The 19,581-nt window shown below is 47.2% G+C and overlaps 2 protein-coding genes across 5 annotated transcripts in view; both read left to right on the top strand.

The window, feature by feature from the left end:
• Positions 1-9,965, top strand: part of GNB5 (G protein subunit beta 5) — a 46,698-nt gene extending 36,733 nt beyond the window's left edge. For both annotated transcript variants that reach the window (XM_047736498.1, XM_047736499.1), the window contains 5 exons: positions 646-737; positions 3,002-3,050; positions 5,324-5,420; positions 6,321-6,487; positions 7,930-9,965. In XM_047736498.1, the coding sequence (XP_047592454.1) occupies positions 646-737; positions 3,002-3,050; positions 5,324-5,420; positions 6,321-6,487; positions 7,930-7,941 (417 nt within the window). In that variant the 3' untranslated portion in view covers positions 7,942-9,965. The remainder of the gene's footprint in view (positions 1-645; positions 738-3,001; positions 3,051-5,323; positions 5,421-6,320; positions 6,488-7,929) is intronic.
• A 6,379-nt stretch (positions 9,966-16,344) lies between these two features.
• The window catches only part of BCL2L10 (BCL2 like 10), a 41,586-nt gene continuing 38,349 nt past the window's right edge, over positions 16,345-19,581 (top strand). For all 3 annotated transcript variants that reach the window (XR_007128597.1, XM_047736502.1, XM_047736500.1), the window contains exon 1: positions 16,345-16,803. Coding sequence is in view for 2 of the 3 variants with exons in the window: in XM_047736502.1 (XP_047592458.1) it covers positions 16,345-16,803 (459 nt within the window). In the remaining variant the exon portion in view is untranslated. The remainder of the gene's footprint in view (positions 16,804-19,581) is intronic.

The raw sequence follows: 19,581 nt of genomic DNA, 5'->3' as shown, positions 1-19,581 counted from the left end.
GTGTCAAATGCTCCTGGAGCCAGGACAGTATAATGTGAAAACCTCATGTTTAGGATCCCCTGGGCCACGTTTACAGGTGGCGAGATGGAAGCCCAGGACAGCAACTTGCTGGAGACCCACATCTTGCCGCTGGCAAGGTCATGACCCCCAGCCCGCATGCCACAGAGGCGTAGATGACCCAGCGGCTCCTGGGGCGCTCCCTTTGCCTCCGGCTGTCCTGTACACTTGAGACAGCGGGGTGGCCCCACTGTGCACCTAGTGTGTGCCTGCCCTTCCCCCCTGGGCTTAGGGAGGCAGAGATGAAGAGGAGGGAGGAAGTAAGGACAGAGCAAAGAGAGAAATGCCCAGGGGAAAGCAAGGAGGCTCTGGAGGGTTTGTACCCACACTTGGAAAGGTGCAAAAGAAGAAAACACGCTAAAGGGGACAGCTGGGTGCCTTCTCTTGCTCCCCACACCCCAAGACAATCTCACCTTCTCAGGGCTTATTGATTGAAGAAAGCAGCCTTAGGTGATGCTAGTCTCAGAAAAGCATGTTGAGCCATTTTACCCATGGGAGGTAAACGGCTCTGTTACGTAACGAGAGCTCATGCCCGACTGCAGACAGGCCTTGCAGTGACCATAACTCTGGGTAACTTTGCATTTGTAGGGATGTGACAAGAAAGCCATGGTGTGGGACATGCGCTCCGGCCAGTGCGTGCAGGCCTTTGAAACACACGAATCTGACATCAACAGTGTCCGGTCAGTGAGTAGAATGTTCATGTAACTTCCCTGTTCTGCTGGCAATCCCTGGCATGGGGTAATAATGCTCAGCCCAGGAACCACCTCCAGGCTCATTTGACTTGGCTGAGACAGGTCCCCCCAGCAAGAAAGGCTGATTTGTGGTAACCCTGAACAGCGCTGCAGATCTCGTGGAGATATTTAATTCAGTGGCACTTAGAGTAATTGTTATTATCCTCCCTAAGCAGAGTCAGTATTTCTCATTCATTTATTCAGCAAATATTTATTGAGACTTATATGCTAGACATTGTTCCAGGAACTTTGTGAACAAGATAGACAAGGTCTCTACTTTCTTGCAGGAGATAAGACAAAGCACAAACAAATAAATGTACAATTTAATTTAAGATGGTGCTATGTGCAAAGTAAAATAGGCAGATGGGATGGGGTGGGTTATTGCTTAGGATGGCCAGGGAAGTCCTCTCTGAGAAAACGATGTTTGAAAGAGCCAGGCTTGCAGAGAGCTGGGTTAAGATGAGATGTGGAGGGACCTAACGAAAGCCAGTTTGGGGGGTGGTTGACATGGTCTGTGTTTTGCCCTTGAGAGATCACTCTGGCTGCTGTTTGGAGAACAGATTGTGGGGAAGCAAGAATGGAAGTATGATGGCCAATTAGAAAGTTGCATGAGTCCAAGAAAAAGGTGACAGTGGCTGGAACTAAAGACAGCGTGGAGACAGAAATGTCCAGAATTGTGAGGATTCTGAGATTTTACCCTAGCTACAAGCTATCAAGTTAGACTGCTACAGTTTCATAGCGGCTGGTAGAAGACACGAGACTCCTGGGTTCAAGATGAAGGACAGTTTATTACTCCTAGCAATGGCAGCAGCCAGAGTATCAGCATTTTTGTGCTGGTTGCCTGAGCCCCAATTCCACAGGGTGAAACGGAGAGGTTCCATTACAGAAGAAGAATCCTGAGCTTGGGAACCCAACGCTTTTATAAGGGGCAGTAAGCAGGGGTCCATTTACTAAGACAGAGAAGGCTGGAGGAATCAGAGGTAGGAGGCAGTTGTCGTATATGCATTCCAGAGCTCTGTTTTGGGATAGTTACATTTGAGATGCGTATTATATACACAAGTAGAAATGTTGAGTAGGTAGCAGGATCTATGAACTGGTTCCCAAGAGAGAGGCAAGGACTTGACATGTAAATTTGGAAAATGGCATCGTTAAGATAGTATTTGAAATATAATCATCCAAGAATCTTCACTATACTTAGTGGGAAAGACAGTAGACCTGTTCCCCTTAAAAGGAAGAATAAGGTAGCAGTGCTTATTTACATGAGCAGTAGAAATGTTAGTAAAAATTTCTAGGTCCTTACCCTCACTTGTAGGATAGTGAAAAAGGAAAAAGACTGTAGCTTTTGACAAATGTGCAATAATTACCTAGAAAAATCAAAGGAAATTAATACAAATATTAAGTGAAGTTGGTAAGATGCTGGATAGAATATAAAGCCACAGAAATAAATTAAACCTCTATATACTCAATCCTTAAAATGCACATTCTCTCACCTGTGCTGTTCCCCTTACCCTGATCTCTCTTCCTCCAACATCCATTAGGTCTCAGTGTAGACTCCTCTCTCCCTCTGAAGCCTGATAACCGAGAAGAGAATGAACGTAACAGTAATAAGTAACATTTGCTGAATGCTTTCCATCTGGCCATGCCAAGTTCTTTGCCCATATTATCTTATTCAGTCTTTACAAAAGGGAAAATGCATTATCATCCTCACTTTTCAAATAAGGAAACTGAGGCTGGGCAAGGTGAAGTCCTTTGCCAGAAGTCTCACATGGAGGCAGTGGTCCATGCAGAGATCTGCATGAAGCTTTGTCTTTGCAATCCCAGTGTCTTATGCAGATAATCACTTCTTATCCCAGAGCTGAGCCAAGTCCCAGATCAGTGGAAACTATGGTTACAGGCAGCCTGCTCTGTGTTCAGTGCCTGGTGCAAATACACACATTATCTCAGTTACTCCTCACCAAAACTCTGCAAAGCCATTGTCACTGTCCCCTACTTACCGGAAGAAAACTAGAGGCCAGTGGGCCAGCCAGATCAGCCTCCCCTTCTGCCCTCTATAATGAGTGGTTCTTATGTCGCAGTGCAGATGCCAACTCTGGTTCCACAGGCCCAGCATGGGACTACTTTCCCAGTGATTTCCAGACGATTCTGACAGGCATCCAGGATTGAGAATCACCACCCCAAATAAAGTGCTTTCTATCCAAACTGTGTCTCTGCAGGTACTACCCAAGCGGAGATGCCTTTGCTTCAGGATCAGATGATGCTACGGTATGCTTCTAAATTATGAGAACTTTTCCTATTTGAAAGAGAAATGCAGTGATTTAATTTTATTTTTCAAAATTAATGTTTTTCTGATTACCATAATAAAGTGAATTCATTGAGGAAAACTTGGGTAGGGGATTAAATATCTTAATCTCCCAACCCAAGTAAAGTCACAGTTGGGTGAATTCCTCTCTTTTTTATTTTAGAACAAAATGCTTTATAATTTGTTTTCACTTAGCAATAGACTGTAAACATTTTCCCATGCCAATGTAGCCAATCTACATTATATTTTCTTAGCAATTGAATAGTATTTTAGATGGGCTAGTGTGTACTTAACTAGTTAATTTTTGAAAGTTTAGATTCAGGGGTTTTTTCCTGTTAAGAAATACTGCTATAGGGTGCCTGGGTGGTTCAGTGGGTTAAGCCGCTGCCTTCGGCTCAGGTCATGATCTCAGGGTCCTGGGATCGAGTCCCGCATCGGGCTCTTTGCTCGGCAGGGAGCCTGCTTCCCTCTCTCCCTCTCGGCCTGCCTCTTTGTCTACTTGTGATCTCTCTCTGTCAAATAAATAAATAAAATCTTTAAAAAAAAAAAAAAATACTGCTATAAGTAAATATTTTTGGTATTTATTATTTCTCCCATGTGTTATTATTTCTCCCATGCCCTATATGTTCCTTTTCCTATACCTCCCCAGGCAGCCTGGGGAAAGTGGTTGGTTCAGGGTTTGCCAGAGAGAAGACAAATAAATACCAAATTAATAAGATCTTTTTGAAAAATGAAAATGTAAAACTTCCATCTGCCAAAGAACGTATAACAAAATATAAGAGCATACATCTATGAAAAGTTCTTGCCATCTATATGACAGACCAAATTGAAATCCTTTAGATATGAATGAGGTTGCATCATCACTAAGATACACACCCCAATTTTTTGAAAGAGTTTGATAAAATCTAGACTGTTTACAAAGTAGGAAGTCCAAAATGGCAAATAAACTCCTGAAAACATTTTCAGACCACCTGTAATCCAATAACTGCAAGCTTAAGGGACCCATGCTCATTTGGATTAGACGTGAAATGCTACATTGTGGACATGATGTGGTTAAAGAGTTAGGCCTCTTGCTTCCATCCTTCTGAAAAACAGTCTGGCCATATGATCCAAGAGCTTTCAAAATATACCTCCCCTTTGATCTGGTCATACTATTTTTTTTTTTAAAGATTTTATTTATTTATTTGACAGACAGAGATCACAAGTAGGCAGAGAATCAGGCAGAGAGAGGGTGGGGGGAAGCAGGCTTTCCACTGAGCAGAGATCCCGATGTAGGGCTGGATCCCAGGACCCTGAGATCATGACCTGAGCCGAAGGCAGAGGCTTAACCCACTGAGCCACCCACGTTCCCCCAGTCATACTGTTTCGTAAAACAATTTTATTCTGAGGGATTCTGTTCCTTAACTATTCTGAAGAAAACATCAGAGATATGTAAGAACAGTCATCAAAATTTTATTTGTAAAGGAGAAAAATTAGACACAAGCAAAACTCTTAAGAGGGTATGGCTAAACAGATTTAATATATCTGCATACGGAATATTCAACAACCATGGTAGTCATGTGTTTCTGAAGATTATTTAATGCTCATAACCTGATGTTAATAGAAGTCTTCGTGAAATATCCACTGCATGTAAAGACAAACATAAAATGGAAGTAAAACTGAAGGAAATAGCCTAGATGTTAGTCAGTACTAGGATTTAGGGTGATTTTTGTTTCCTTCTTTGGGCATTTCTGAGTTTTTCTGTATTTTCTATAATGAATGTGTATCCTTTCTCAGAAGAGAAAGAGGGGTTTCATTTTTGTTTTTGTATCCCCCCAAAATCTTCTGTATTTGCTGTTTCTTTGAATCTCCACTGATTTGTTTAGAGTACTAGGAGTTGGGATGAAGGGAGAAAATACTAGGGGAGAAAACTCGAGGTATTTCCCTCATCCCCCAAACTTCACAAGCCAGCAGCTCCTGCCAATAGCCCCGTGCTCCTCTCTTCCCTAACCCAGAGCCAGAAATAAGTGCTTCTTGGGGCTCCTGGGTGGCTCAGTGAGTTAAACCTCTGCCTTCACCTCGGGTCATGATCTCAGGGTCCTGGGATCCAGCCCCGCATCAGGCTCTCTGCTCAGTGGGGAGCCTGCTTCCCCCTCTCTCTGTGCCTTCCTCTCTGTCTACTTGTGATGTCTGTCAAATTAATTTAAAAAAAGAAGAAGAAGAAATAAGTGCTTCTTTGTCTTCTTTGTCACCCCAGTGTCGCCTCTACGACCTCCGGGCGGACAGGGAAGTCGCCGTCTACTCCAAAGACAGTATCATATTTGGAGCATCCAGTGTGGACTTCTCCCTCAGTGGTAAGATATTCTTTCAGAAACTCTCCCTGGACCGTACGCCGGGACCTAAACGAAACCCAGCTCTTGATCAAGTTTTCCCTCAGCGGAACTCCCCATGAGCCAGCCCGTTAAGCAGTCTGCGTCTGCCCTGATTTTCCTCCATGATCCCTCACCCCACCCGAAGCAGCCTCCCCACCCACTTCATTTTATGGGAAATGAAGGCCACGCCACCTACTGCTGTTCCTCAGTGATGCACACAGCTTCACATCTGTGGGGCCCTCCATAGGCTTTCCTCCTCAGCCTGCTGGCCTCCCCTTCATCCCTGAAAAGGGACATTTCCAGAGGAGGGGAGCAAGAGACCCTTTCTTAATGCCTAGAAGCTCATGGCCCCTCTGCCCTCACTGCTGGGGAGGCTTCTAGTAAAAGTTAAGACTGCTCTGACAGGACCAGTTTCCCCAGACACAGCCCCCCAGTCTAAATCTGTGCTTTTCTGCCTGCATGCTGCTACCGCTGCCTACAGCATCTCCAGCCTCCCTTCTCTGCCTCAGCCTCCAAGAGACAACTCCTATCAGTTTTGTGCAGTGCCCTCCTCGATCCTCCTTCCTCCATGATCTCATAGCATTTTACACACAGCTAAGCACTTCCATTATCATCCCTCTTCCATGGGCTACCGTGTGTCCCTTCCCGTATCTGCCTGCCTGCCCACCAGCACCCTCCTCAAGGGGCAGCGACTCGGCTCTCTTCTCTGAAGCCCCAGGGCAAAGCACAGTGCCTGGCACATAGGGGGCACTAAATCACAGTGGGCTGAATGAGTGAATGAATGAATGAGCAAGCGACTGCCGATTGTGTGAGTGAACGTCACAAAAAGAAAAATGGATGGGAAGAACCGGTTCAGTAACCATCCTGTCCTCCTGCTTTGAGGGCGCCTGCTGTTTGCTGGATACAATGATTATACCATCAATGTCTGGGATGTTCTGAAGGGGTCCCGAGTCTCCATCCTGTTCGGACATGAAAACCGCGTTAGTACTCTCCGAGTCTCCCCTGATGGGACTGCTTTTTGCTCAGGATCATGGGATCATACCCTAAGAGTAAGAGAAATTCTGTTATTTTACTCTGTGTGTGAGAGGAGTGATTGGCCTTCCTTAATGCAGAGGCTCAGAGTCAGCCTGGGTGACATCAGCCAGACAGAGCTCTAATTTCAGCTCTGTCTATGGCCACAGACGGGGTGTGTTGCCTCAGAGAAGTCATGAGTCCCCCGTCAGTGCAGGTATTGGAGCATAGGTTGAAACAACCATGTATCAGCATGTAATTGAGGTAATAATGGGGCCAGGTGATCCAAACAGCCCCCTTTGATCCTGAAAGTAGGATTCTGCTGACTCTAGGTTTTGGCAAACCACAGGGTGCCCGTCTCACTCCCAATAGTGGGACATTTCTATTCCGTGGTGACATACTTTTGTGAGACCCACAGAGGGGCTTTAGGGAACCCGTGAAGCCCCTGAAATTATAGGTCACTCACATGTCCTGTATCCATTTTTCTGGAGAAAGTGCCCTCATGGTTTTCATCAGATTCTCAAAGAGCTCAATGAACTTGTTGGCTGTTGGCTTCCCAGAAATACCTCCAAAATGCCTGTTCATAAAGCAAAGCTAAGTGTATTTCTTATCTCACTAGGGACAGAGCACAAACTTGACAGTCTCAGTGGCATCTCAGAAGGGGAAAACAGAGATGTTTATGAGGTTTGGGGAGGGGGTCTGATTTAACCAGTTGGAGGGATTGAATTAGGCTTAGACAAATTTGTGGCACAGTAGTTTTCAGATTGCTTGGACACAGGGACGCCTGGGTGGCTCAGTTGGTTGAGTGACTGCCTTTGGCTCAGGCCATGATCCTGGAGTCCCAGGATCGAGTCCCACATCGGGCTGCCTGCTTGGCAGGGAGTCTGCCTCTCCTGCTGGCCTCATTCCTTTCATGCTCTCTCTCTCTCTCTCTCTCTCAAATAAATAAATAAAATCTTTAAAAAAAAAAAAAAAGATTGCTGGACACATAGTTGGGGGAGGGAGAGGATTTTGAAGACAGTCTTGGAAAGTAACCATCATTTGTGATGCTCTGTGTATGCCTGAGAAGTGAGTGTCTTTTCTAAAGAGAGTAGTTGAGTGGTCTAATCTTGGGATAAACCAAAGATTTCTGTGAGGTTCTGAAATAAACAATCTGTGAGCTCCTCTTCCAGGGCAAGAGTTTCCTGAATTAGTAAAGTCACGTGAATGACTCAAGGACGTGTGTGAGTACAGATGGTTTGGTACTCAGCCTAAGTGTCCCCCGCAGATACCCCTTGGATGACTGAGCAGAGCTAGGGGAAGAGGCAGGGCTGAAGAGGCACCTTTGAGTAGCCAGGAGTAAGGTGTTACCATCCAAGAAATGTGTGTGCTTCATTTTGGGGTGTGTGTGTGAGATTGACCTTGATTTTATCTTTTTAAACTCAAGTTTCACAAGTCCTTAACTAAAGGGACTAACAATTATCTCTTTGTGGCTTTGCAGGTCTGGGCCTAATCGTCTCCTCACAATGCACACATAGGCACCTAAGGGTAGAATTTGAAACCGCCAAATGGAAATAGATCTTCCTGTAGAGGACCTGAGGGTTATTGCGATGTAGCTTAAAGGAGCCCAGACGATATTACCTTTAAAACGATCACCCCTGGAAAGATCTGGTGTGGGCCTTCAGCACTAGAACACCTTCAAGTCCAGTGTTTTGCATTTTGAACACTTTTTAAAATGTATCCATTTTTAAGGTTATTCTAATCATATGATCTCCACGCGTTCTATTACCACACGGATTCAGCATTTAATAAATCCCCTAGTACTTCCTTGAACCACATTTGTTTTCAGAGCACTCTAAAATCTGATTCTTCTCAGGGTGCCCTGTGCCTTTTGGAACTTTCCTCTAGAAGTGCTGACCTTAACGGACCGCACGAGGCAGACCGTGTTGAGGGGTCTGTGATAGAAGAAAATTCAAATTCTGAACGTAATCAGACACAATCCCTTTTGAAAATATGTTTTTATTGTAAAAGTCTCTTTTTCAGTCTCTCATTGTCTTTTTTCAGGTCAAATATTTCCCTCTGTGTGAACTGTCACAAATAGAGGAGAGATGCACATAGAGTGGATGGGATATTTGCTTTAGGACTTCTGTGATGATGTGACAGCTCCCTTGGACGGGATATTTCCTGTCATTTGAGGGAAAAGCTGAATGCTGTTTGTGACACAAAGGCTCCTCAGAGCAAAACCTTTCTGTGTGGGAACAGACAGTAAACTTATTTAAAAACCTGCTCATAGTATTAGATGTATTAGAATTAGTAGTATCCACTCAGGATACTACAGGTGTCATAGTAGATCATATCCATATGAAGTATATTCATATTTATTGCATTGAAAATGTAATTACATGAATTAGTTGATAGGTCCCAGGCGATAATGTCTTTGCTTCTCTTCTATGGAGAAAAAAATAACACACAAACTACTTGTCTTTACTTGAAAATCAGCATTTCCTTCTGGAAGACATCAAGTGTTTTTGTTTTAAGATCCCTTCTTTTCCTCGTCTTTAAGGCATTGAGGCTTATTCTTCGTTTTAGAAAACTCCTTGTTCATTAAGATAGCATGCATTCCTTGGAGAAATAGCAGGTCAGCTCACACACTGGAAGTCTTACCTGGTTGAGGTTTGCCCTGTGGGTGTTCTGGGCTCCTGTGGTGCCCATAAACCCTGAATCATCCAGTCTCCTCTCTGGGCCCTGCTCCAGCCTGCCCCCACTCCTAGTCGTGGTTCTGGCCCTGTGGGCCCAGCTCCAGGCCCTGCTACTCAGAGAGACCGTCCAGAGCTGCCGCAGGGTCTGGTCAGCAGACAGGTCTGGACCTGGCTGGCCTGCAAACATCAGGACGTGTTCCCTGGCCCACCCTCAAAACGACTTGTGCAGGTATCCTAATGGGCAAGTTCCTCAAAACAAAACAAAACAAAACAAAACAAAACAAAAAACAGGCTAGCTTTTCCATCAGTTCTTTTAAGTAAATATGGTGATTAGATCCAGTCCAAGCAAACGTTTTACTGAGGGTTTTACTACACAGCGCGCCCTGGGATAGAGAGAGAAATGTACAAGGCCCCTGCTTAACTCCAGAGAGCCCAGAGGGAAGGAGGAAGTTGGTCCAAATGGCCCATTTTTCAGCCACTCCTCTCCTCTTCCCCAGTGGATTCCAGGCTGGGCAGGGGCTCAAGGAAAGGGTAAAGGATCTCCCCAACTCCAGCTAGCTGCTGAAGGAATCAGGTCCCAGGGTGCCTCTCACGGGATTCCCCAGCTCCACTCCCAAGAGGTCCCAGAGTTTGCTCCCGGTCTTCCTCTCCCCTACAGACCCTTTAGTGTCTCTGCACTCTGATCTGGACCTTCCAGTAGTGAAGGAGGACAGGACAGAAGAAAAGTCACCAAGACTAAAGGGAAGCAAATTCAAGGTTAGATGTTTGGAGAGGCAGAGAGCATCTTCAGTGTATGTGCAAAAATGGTCCATAACTTTCTAATCAAAAAAGCTACGGGGGGGGGGGGGAACCTGTGAAGTATTCCCTAGAACACTCACTTATCCCCACGGGCAGTAAGCCACCTCCCCTGGAAGCATTTGATTTCACAGTGGGTGTTGTTTAGTATTTATCCATGAAACACTTGGTTTGTAATATGGCACACCATGTGGAGACTCCAAGGCTAACTCCAGGTAATAAATTTTATTTTGCATATTGAAAATAATGCTGAGTGGAGTTTTGTAGTCAGTTTTCCTTTTTTTTAGGGGACTTGGGGGCAAACCTACCAAACCAGCTATGGTGGAGGGTCCACACAGACGCGCTTAGGTGTGCGCAGCCAGAGACCAGGCGTAGGCAGGAACGGGGGTCAGGTACAGAGGGCTGCAGTGATGGCCATTTATGGGAAATGCCTGTGAATCAAAATCAAGGCAGCTGCTTTGGAGTGGGCGGCCGGTCTCACCGAAGTGGGGCCCGGCTGCCAGCCTACCCCGCAATGAGCCAGAGGCAGACACCCCAAACCCACTTCCCTCTTCCACCCTTTGACCTCCTCTACACCTTCCCTCCATCATAAAGGCAGCGAAAGGTCATAAAGGTGTTTGTATCTCAGACTCTCATGGCTGCTTGGCCAGCTAGCAAGCAGGGGGCAGTGGTGATACCCGGACTCTGCTGCAAGTTAGAGGGGGACAGTGTGGGCCCAAACGATGTGCACCTAGGTTCAGACCCAACTCTACCAAGTTCCAGCCTACGTGATATCTGAAGCCCTCTCAGCCTCAGCTCGCTGGCGTGTGGAGGGACGGCACTGAAATACATAAAGCACCGTCCTCAGTCTTTGGCTTGTTTTCAACAAGGGTTGGCTCCCTGCTTCCTCCATCCGTCCACCATCCCTCCCCTTCCTATTTCCCCCTCCTCCCTTCTCGCTCTTTCTCGTTGTCCCACGCCTACCCCCATCTCCTCCCATCCTCCTGGTTCCCCTTCCTGTGCTCTTTCTTCCCCTCAGCCCTCCCTCATTTCCTCCCGCTCCTTAAGCAGCCCCCACGCATGTCTCCAATTAGTCACTTAGTCACTGTCACCAATTAGAGGTTCATCTGGGCCCCTGGTTCTCCAGTGTTTGGTCTTAATGATCCCTCTACACTCCTAAAAATTATTGAGCTTTTTGGTTATGTGGGTTATATCTATCAATATTTATCATATTAGAAATTAAAGCTGAGGAAAACAGTAAAACACAAGAATACAGAAGCACACATCCCACTGGTGGTGCTTTCCCCACATATCAGGAGCTTCTGGATAACTCCGCAGAGAGTGAGATGAGAGTCTTAAAGGACACACATATAGAGAAAGGGTGAGTATTATTACATATTTAAAATAATTTTGATCTTGGGGACCCCCCCGAAAGGGTCTTAGGGTTGGAACTCTACTTTGAAACAGCTGATGGGCTAATGAACCCTTCTCAAGCCTCACTGAGCGAGAATACCCTTACAGGAGCTTGGAAAAAAGGGGGATAAGGATGAGGGTCACTGAGGAGAGGGGTTGGAGGAGAGGCCCTCAGAGGAGGTTCCAAGGGGACACAGAGAGGCAATGGGAAAGGCTAGAGACCAACTGGGGTCTTCGGACTAATGAAAAGCTTTTCCGAGGAGGGCAGTTGGGATCCTGGGGGTAAGCGCAGCAGATAGGTTAGATTAACCAGGGTTGGAGTCGGGGCCCTATTGCTGTCTACTGGCTTCCTCTGAGCCCCGGAGAGCTGGCTGAGCAAGAATTTGTAGATCTGCATCTCCCAAATTTGCCTGCTGAGAAAACTGCTCAGGTCAACAGCAGGTTAAAAATACAGGTCCTGAGGGCACCTGGATAGCTCAGTTGGTTAAGCGTCTGATCCTTGGTCGAAATCTTAGGGTCCTGGGATTGAGCATCACAGCAACGGGCTTCCTGCTCAGTGGGAAGTCTGCTTGTCTCCCCTTCTCTCTCTGCCCCTCCCCCAGCTTGTTCTCTCTTTCTCTCTCTCTTAAATAAATCTTTTTTTAAAAAAATAATACAGGGGCAACTGGGTGGCTCAGTGGGTTAAAGCCTCTGCCTTCAGCTCAGGTCATGATCCCAGGGTCCTGGCATGGAGCTCCGCATCGGGCTCTCAGCTCCGAGGGGCGCCTGTTTCCTCCCCTCTCTCTGCCTGCCTCTCCACCTACTTGTGATCTCTGTCTGTCAAATAAATAAATAGAATCTTTAAAGGAAAAAAAAAAAGGTCCTAAAAATATACAGTTCCTGGAGATCTGGACTGGGCAGGACTGAGGTGGGCCAGGAACTCTGAGGAGGCAATGTGGGGGAAAGCACTCAGTTAATCTTTTTGTCCCTCTGGATCCTTTGCAAGAACATGAGGCTAAACCACTCGCCATCTCACCTGTGGTAGGAGAGAATCGGGCCACTCTTCAAGGCATACCACAGACCCATTGTTCTCTAGATGGGATGTGGCTGGAGCTAGGCTGGCCTTCGGGACTGGTCCGTCTCCACTGAGGGCTGACCCCCATTTCTGGTGACAAAAAAATGAAGTGAGTATGTTTGTGTCATTGTAGAAAGGATGCTGACCCTCTCATGAGGGGATGGGATCAGGAATGATGCTCTGTTCATGGCTCAAAAATAACTATGAAGAGCTAAAGGTAAGTATGGTGCGAGCATTTACACAAAGATTGTGACAACAGAAAACGCCCATCTTCGAACCTAAGCTTATCTAACCTATACACCACTGGTGAACACTTGGCCTTATTGTAAACCAGGAACCACGAAGCACAGGTTAACCTATCTGTGCTCCCCAATAATAGGTGGCTTCACACCCCTCGGTCTGTAACCCAAGAAAAATGAAAACATGCCCACACAGAAACCTGAACACAAATGTGCACAGTAGCCCAAAGTGGAACATCTCAAATGTTCAACAACCGATGAACCGATGAACAAAGGGCGGGATATCAGGCAACGGGATATCATTTGGCAGTGAAAGGGGAATGAAGTCCTGGTTCATGCCACAACGTGAATGAACCTTGATAAAATTGTGCTGAGTGAAAAAAGCCAGACACAATGGACTACACAGTGTGTGGTTCTGTTCACATGAAATAGTCGGAACAGGCAAATCCACAGAGACAGAAAGTAATTTGGTGGTTGCCTGGGGCTCAGATGGGATGAATGGGGAGGGACTGCCAATGGGTACAGGATTTCCTTTGAGGTCATGGAATTAGTGGTGATGGCTGCACATTTATCACAATAAAGCTGCTGAATCTATAGATATATGGAAAAATAGTAGGTACTCTGTAGGTATTTTCAGTATTTAAAAAAACAAAACCAAGAAACCAGATAGGTAAGGCTTACCAAAATATTACATTTTGATTTTTGGTTAAAAGTAGGACAAGTGAGCATAGTAACCCTGGTTAGTTCATACCTATAATAAAAATTTCTCTGTAAAGAACTTGCCCTATGTACCAAGCACTGTGCAAAGCACCTTGCATACACCAAGTCACATAATCCTTGTAACAGCTGGATGGTGCAATTATGACCTCCATTTCTTAGGGAAATTGAAGCTAGAAGAGCTGGATAATTTGCTCATGGTCGCACAGCTCCTTAGTGGCAGAGCAAGGATTTTAACCAAATCTGACTGCAAACTGCTTCCTTGCATGGTGTGGATCAGAAATTCTGTGTAGAGGCTCATTTCATTTGCTGTTTGGTTCACCTGATAATTATTAGGAGTTAGCCAATGGCCAGGCCAGAGGAATCACCACTCACCACCAAACTACTCCAAATCTAAGAAAAAACTGTGCTTGTTGCTAAAATATAACGTTATATTATATTTAATCAGGTAAAATCATGAGTCCCTGGCAAATAAAATATGACCACATAGAAAAACATTTAACTCCGCAAGGAACCCATAAGATGTCAAAAAGAGTTCAAATGGGAGCTTGATGCACAGAGATTTATAATCCCTTCTGAGGAAATTCATTTGGCTCACTATACACGAACCCCTGATGTGGCAGACCAGGCACCCACCAGTACCAATGGTCAGCTCAACCTTTGTAGGGAGAATCCCATTGTTGCCATACACTCTCCTTGCTGCCGTGGCCTCTTTGCTCGCAGACTCACAGAATCAGCACCAAGCTGGCTGGGTAAAGAAGCTCTCTGACATCCACAGAGCACAGAAGTTTGTCTGATTATTAAGAGTCTGCTCCTGATATTCACATGGGACATGAATATTTTCAGTCTGTACCCATTCAGAGGCATCCAGACAATAACTCTTTCCAAGATTTCCTTAGTACCAATCTTCCAGGCCTCGTCTTCTCAAGGCCCTGACCATCCAGCCAAACCATCAGCAACTGCCCAAGAACCAGTGTAGGTGGGTACTATGGCCATCTGTCCCTCCAGACATAGTGGACAGCTAAATACCTGGCTGGAATCCCTGTCCACTGGGAAGATTTTCCTTTACCAGTGTCTTCACAGTCCCCCCTGATGTGCTGCTCCCCCTGTCCACTTGCATGTGGTACCACACATCATGTGGACCCATCTGTAATCCAGGCTTGAGTTTTTCTCGCTCAGTCAACTGATCATAAGCAATCCCTTGGAGGCCATAGGCATGGAATGAGGGAGGAGGCAAAGCAGTAAGAATTGGTGTTGCAGGATTCTGAGCCACCTACTCATGCAATTTACTTGTACCTAATGGACCTGCTTGAGTTCAGTCTTGTATACAGAGAGATGCACAGATTGCTGCTGTGCGTGCCCAACCTTATGTCTAGGTAGGTCAGACAACATCCACACGATGAGAGCTCAAGCTACATGGTCACCTGATAGCACATGGTTAGCCATTCAGGCTCTACCAAGGTCGAGTAGCAAGTCAGAACGTGCTTTTTGAAAGGAGAATAGCTATGTGCAGAGAAGAACACAGATTTGCTTTGAAAACCTAGAGGTCTGTGCTGTAATTCTCCTATTGGCATTTGCTGGAGTGTCCATACAGGATTCCTCTTTGGCACATCACATATCATTGGATCTGGTGGAGCATAAGACCCAGGTGGTAGAGCAGCTTGTAGTACAGCCTAAATGTACTACAGAATCTTCTCTTGTTCCTCCCAATCCACCAGCCTGAGGATGGGTCAAATTCACACACTCATACATGGTGTATGTTGTCACCCAAATCCGAAAGGACCTCCCAAATGTCTTGCCGCCTCTTTCTGGTGTGAAACAAGGGGCATCAACTCCTCTTTCACCCTGAGTGGGATATTGCAACATAATCCAGACCACTGCACCCACAGAATTTTTACTGCTAATAGCAATCCTGTGTCAGTCTGGGACCAATCAGGAGAAAGAAGCCATAGAGTATCATGAACAGAGAAAGGTTAATGTAAGAAATGCTAACTATAGGGGCACCTGGGTGGCTCAGTGGGTTAAGCCTCTGCCTTCAGCTCGGGCCCTGATCTCAGGGTCCCGGGATCGAGCCCCGCATCGGGCTCTCTGCTCCGTGGGGAGCCTGCTTCCTCCTCTCTCTCTGCCTGCCGCTCTCCCTACTTGTGATCTCTCTCTCTCTCTCTCTCTCTGTCAAGTAAATAAAATCTATAAAAAAAAGAAAGAAAGAAAGAAAGAAAAAGAAATGCTAACTGTAACAGAGCCTTGGAATACTGAGGAATTTGCCAGTAAAAAATAAAGAGAATTCTAAGCAATATAGAAATGGTAGCTACTGGAAGCAGCCACTATGCTGGAGCTGGGTACTCAGCTCTTCCGGCTATAGTGATAATTAAACTCTGCGGTGGGGGGCTGTTACTTTGTTTCAGCACCAGACTGTAGGGTTCTTGAGAGCAGGGGCCACACACCTTGTTCTGCATTACATTCCAGCGCTAACAGGCTCTGAATAAATACCAGTGAATGAATGGATACAGCCAGTACTGGCACTCCAGCAGCCTGCAGCAGTCTCCCGTTTCCTGCCGCATATGCCAGATCCCCAGGCAGGTATCTCCAGCACACACACCTGCGGCTTCCGTCCAGTCGGGAGATGATGATCCTCGCAATGGAGTCGTCAGTGGAGGGCTGTGGGTAGCCTTTGTCAACCTCTTCTTAAGAGGAGGCAAAAGTCTGGCTCAACTTCCCAGACTGTCCCCTCTGGGTTCTTAGTCCCCGGCCCCAGAGCTAAACAATAATCACCCCCCCACACCCCCAAAAGAAGCCTCATTCAGTCTCTTATCGCCCTGTGAGCGCGTGCACACCACGGGGCCTGGCCTTTGGGGCTGGAACAGGTGCGGATGGGATTCCCATCAGAGGCTACTCTCCCGACCTAGAAAAACAACTGCGGGGCCGAACCGGGGAGGGGTGTGGCGGCCCCTCCCTGGGCGGAGGCGCAGCCGGACCTAGAAAACCGGGTCGGGTCGGGCGGCGCGGGGAGAGGTCGGGCCATGGCGGACGCGTTGAGGGAGCGCACGGCGCAGCTGCTGACCGACTACCTGGAGTACTGCGCCCGCGGCCCTGGCACCCCCGCGCGGTCGCCCTCTACGCGCGAGGCCGCGGTGCTGCGCTCGGTGGCCGCCGACGTGCGGCAGCGTCACGAGCGCTTCTTGTCGGATTACCGCGGCTACCGCGGCAACCGCGTCGAGCTGGTGGCTCAGGTGGAGCGGGAGATACTCGCCCACCCCCAAGCACTAAGCTGGGGCCGTGTGGTGGCGCTCTTGACCTTCGCGGGAACGCTGCTGGAGCGCCCGCCGTCGGGGGCCTGCTCGAACTTGGGGCCGGACCAGGAACTGGAGCTGGGGGAGTGGGAGGCCAACGTTCGCCAGGACTGCCGGCGTCTGGTGGACTTCCTCTGCCGTCGGCTCACAGGGCAGCACCGCGCTTGGCTGGAGGCGCACGGCGGCTGGGTGAGCGCGGGGGGACGCGGGGAGCGGGGTCGGGTGGGCAGCCGGGGGTGCGCTCGAATGGCCCGGCCGGGGGAGGAGGCTCGCGGGGTCAGCCGGGTGAGGCGTTCCTTTCAGCAAGACGAGGATTTCCAGTGTTAAGTCTGGTTTTCTCTCCTAGAGGTCAGACTGGCAGAAACCGCCCTCGCTAGACCGCTATTAACCCATTCTAAAGCAGCTGCGCACGACCTGGTTGGCACACTTTGGTCTTACCCTTGCGGGTCTTAGGGGTTTTAGGATGCGCCCACGTTAGGGCTGGACGCTTCGCTCACACAGAGATCCCCAAACTGGTAAAGTCAGCAGTGGGGTGGCCCTGGGCCAGGTGGGTTCTTTCTCCTCTGCCTGTTAAACAACGTTTGGAGAGACGGACCCCACCGCGCTACAGGGTGGAGAGCAGCAGCGTAAAACCGTAACAAGTGAAAAGGCATCCCCCTGCCCAGCCCCCCACACTTCTTAGGAAGAGCGGGGGGGGGGGGGGGGCGGGCAGAAGTGTTGGAGTGTGCGCAGGCACCCAGTGGTGGTGTTGACTCAAGGTTCCTTAACTTCCAGCCCTTTGCACCCAGCCCCTCACTGCGTGATAACCAGGTGCCTGGGCTTTCAGCTGTAGGTCGTTGATTTCTGCCCTGCAGCTCCTGAACCCTGTCAGTGATCAAGGGAAGCCCACCCACCCTTCAGTATGAGGAGAGCATGCCTCTTGGTTTCTTAGCTAGATTTCTGGTCTTTTCCTCCCTTCCTTCCTGGACTTGAATCAAGGACTGCAGTGACCCAAGTTACAGAATGAATTTGGCCACAGTATTGGAACCAGCTGTTAAGAAAAGAACTAAGGGAGGGGGGCGGCACCTGGGTGGCTCAATCGTTAGGTGTCTGCCTTAGGCTCCAGTGGTGATCCCAGGGTCCTGGGATTGAATCCCACTATTGGCTCCCTACTCAGCAGGAAGCCTGCTTCTCCCTCTCTCTCTTTCCCCTTCCTTGTGTTCCCTCTCTTGCTGTCTCTCTGTCAAATAATAAATAAAAATCTTTAAAAAACAAAACTAAGGAAGACAGGAAATTTAGTTCCTGTTGGCAGTTGGCATCCCCTGTTGTGAGGAAATTGGCCCCGTTTGTGGAGGAGAAACTTGACCTTCTATGAACAGTTCGAGCTGTTAGCATTAACTCCTGCATTCTTCTTGGCCTGTGTGCTGTTCTTCAATCATCCAGACCTGGGCACTCTTAAGAAAGGACCTGAGCCCTTTTTAAGGCATTTGGCCCCTAAGGGCCCTCTGTAGTTAGAGGAAATTGATTGGAAGGAGCTCATAGTTTTTATTCTCATTTTGACTCAAAAGCATTGCCTAAGGAATATTCCTTTAGCATCAAGAGGCCCAGATTCCCCCAATTGAGTAAAGACCTGGCCACACCTCTCCTAGCTACACTTAAATGCCACTATCTCAGGGCACCTTGGTGGCTCAGTGGGTTAAATGTCAGACTTGATTTTTGGCTTAGGTCCTGACCTCAGGGTTAGGAGATTGAGTCGCTCTGGCAGGGCATGGACCCTGCTGAAGATTCTCTTTCCACTCTGCACTCTTCTCTCTCTTCCCCTTCCCCTGCCTTTAAGAAAGACACTATCCAAACTTGATTCCTTTCTTCTCCATTTTTCTGACTGGAGCCTTTTTTTTGTTTTTAAATTTTGTTTATTTATTTGACAGAGATCACAAGTAGACAAAGGGGCAGGTAGAGTGAGAGGAAGGGCAGCAGGCTCCCCCCTGAGCAGGGAGCCCGATGTGGGGCTCGATCCTAGGACCCTAGGATTGTGACCTGAGCCGAAGGCAGAGGCTTTAACCCACTGAGCCACCCAGGTGCCCCCTGAATGGAGCTTCTTGTATTTCTGTCTTCGGTGATCGTTTTCAACCTAGCGATTTGCCAGTTTCCCAAATGGCACCTGCCCTTTGCTCAGGAAAGGATGTGATAAAGTAGTCTACGGTCCTCTTAGTTTTTTTTTTTTTCCTTTGAAATTTTAAAATTTTTATTAACTTAAAATTTGGTATAATTAACTTAGTGTTACTGATTTGTGGTGTACAATATAGTGATTGAAATGAGGGGCCTCTCAGTGGCTCAGTTGATTAAGCATCTGCCTTCAGCTCCGGTCATGATCCTGGTGTCTTGGGATAGACCCCTACTTCAGGCTCCCTGCCTGGCATGGAGTAGTCTGCTTCTCCCTCTGCCCCTTTCCCCTTCTATTCCCCCTCTTCCTCCTCCTCCCCATGCCCTCCCCACCCCAGCTGGTGCTCAATCTCTGAAATAAGTAAAATTTTAAAAAATAGTAAATAAGTAATAAAAATGCTTTATGGTTTTATTTTTTATTTGGCCTATCTTCCCACCCACCTCTCTTCCAGTTTTTTGTATTTATAAGCCCATTTCTATTATGTTTGTTCAGTTCTTTCATTTTTTAGATTCCACATATAAATCATGTTTTGTGTCTTTCTGACTGACTTCACTTAGCATAATGTCTTCTAGGTCCACCCATGTTGGTTCAGGTGGCAAGATCTCCATTTTTATGGCTAATATTCTATTGTATAAATACACCACATCTTATTTATCCATTAGCCTGTTGATGGATGCTTGAGTTGTACCATAGTTGGGCTATTGTAAATACCACTGTAATGAGCACAGGGGTGCATATATCTTTTCAATTTAATGTTTTTGTTTTCTTCAGGTAAATACCCAGAAATGGAATTATTGGGTCATATGCCATTCCTGTTTGAATTT

The sequence above is a fragment of the Lutra lutra genome, chromosome 7 (assembly GCF_902655055.1).
Source record: "Lutra lutra chromosome 7, mLutLut1.2, whole genome shotgun sequence".
NCBI classification, from domain to species: domain Eukaryota; kingdom Metazoa; phylum Chordata; class Mammalia; order Carnivora; family Mustelidae; genus Lutra; species Lutra lutra.
The sequence above is the reverse complement of the archived record's forward strand: the minus strand, read 5'-3'. Positions and strand labels throughout refer to the sequence as shown.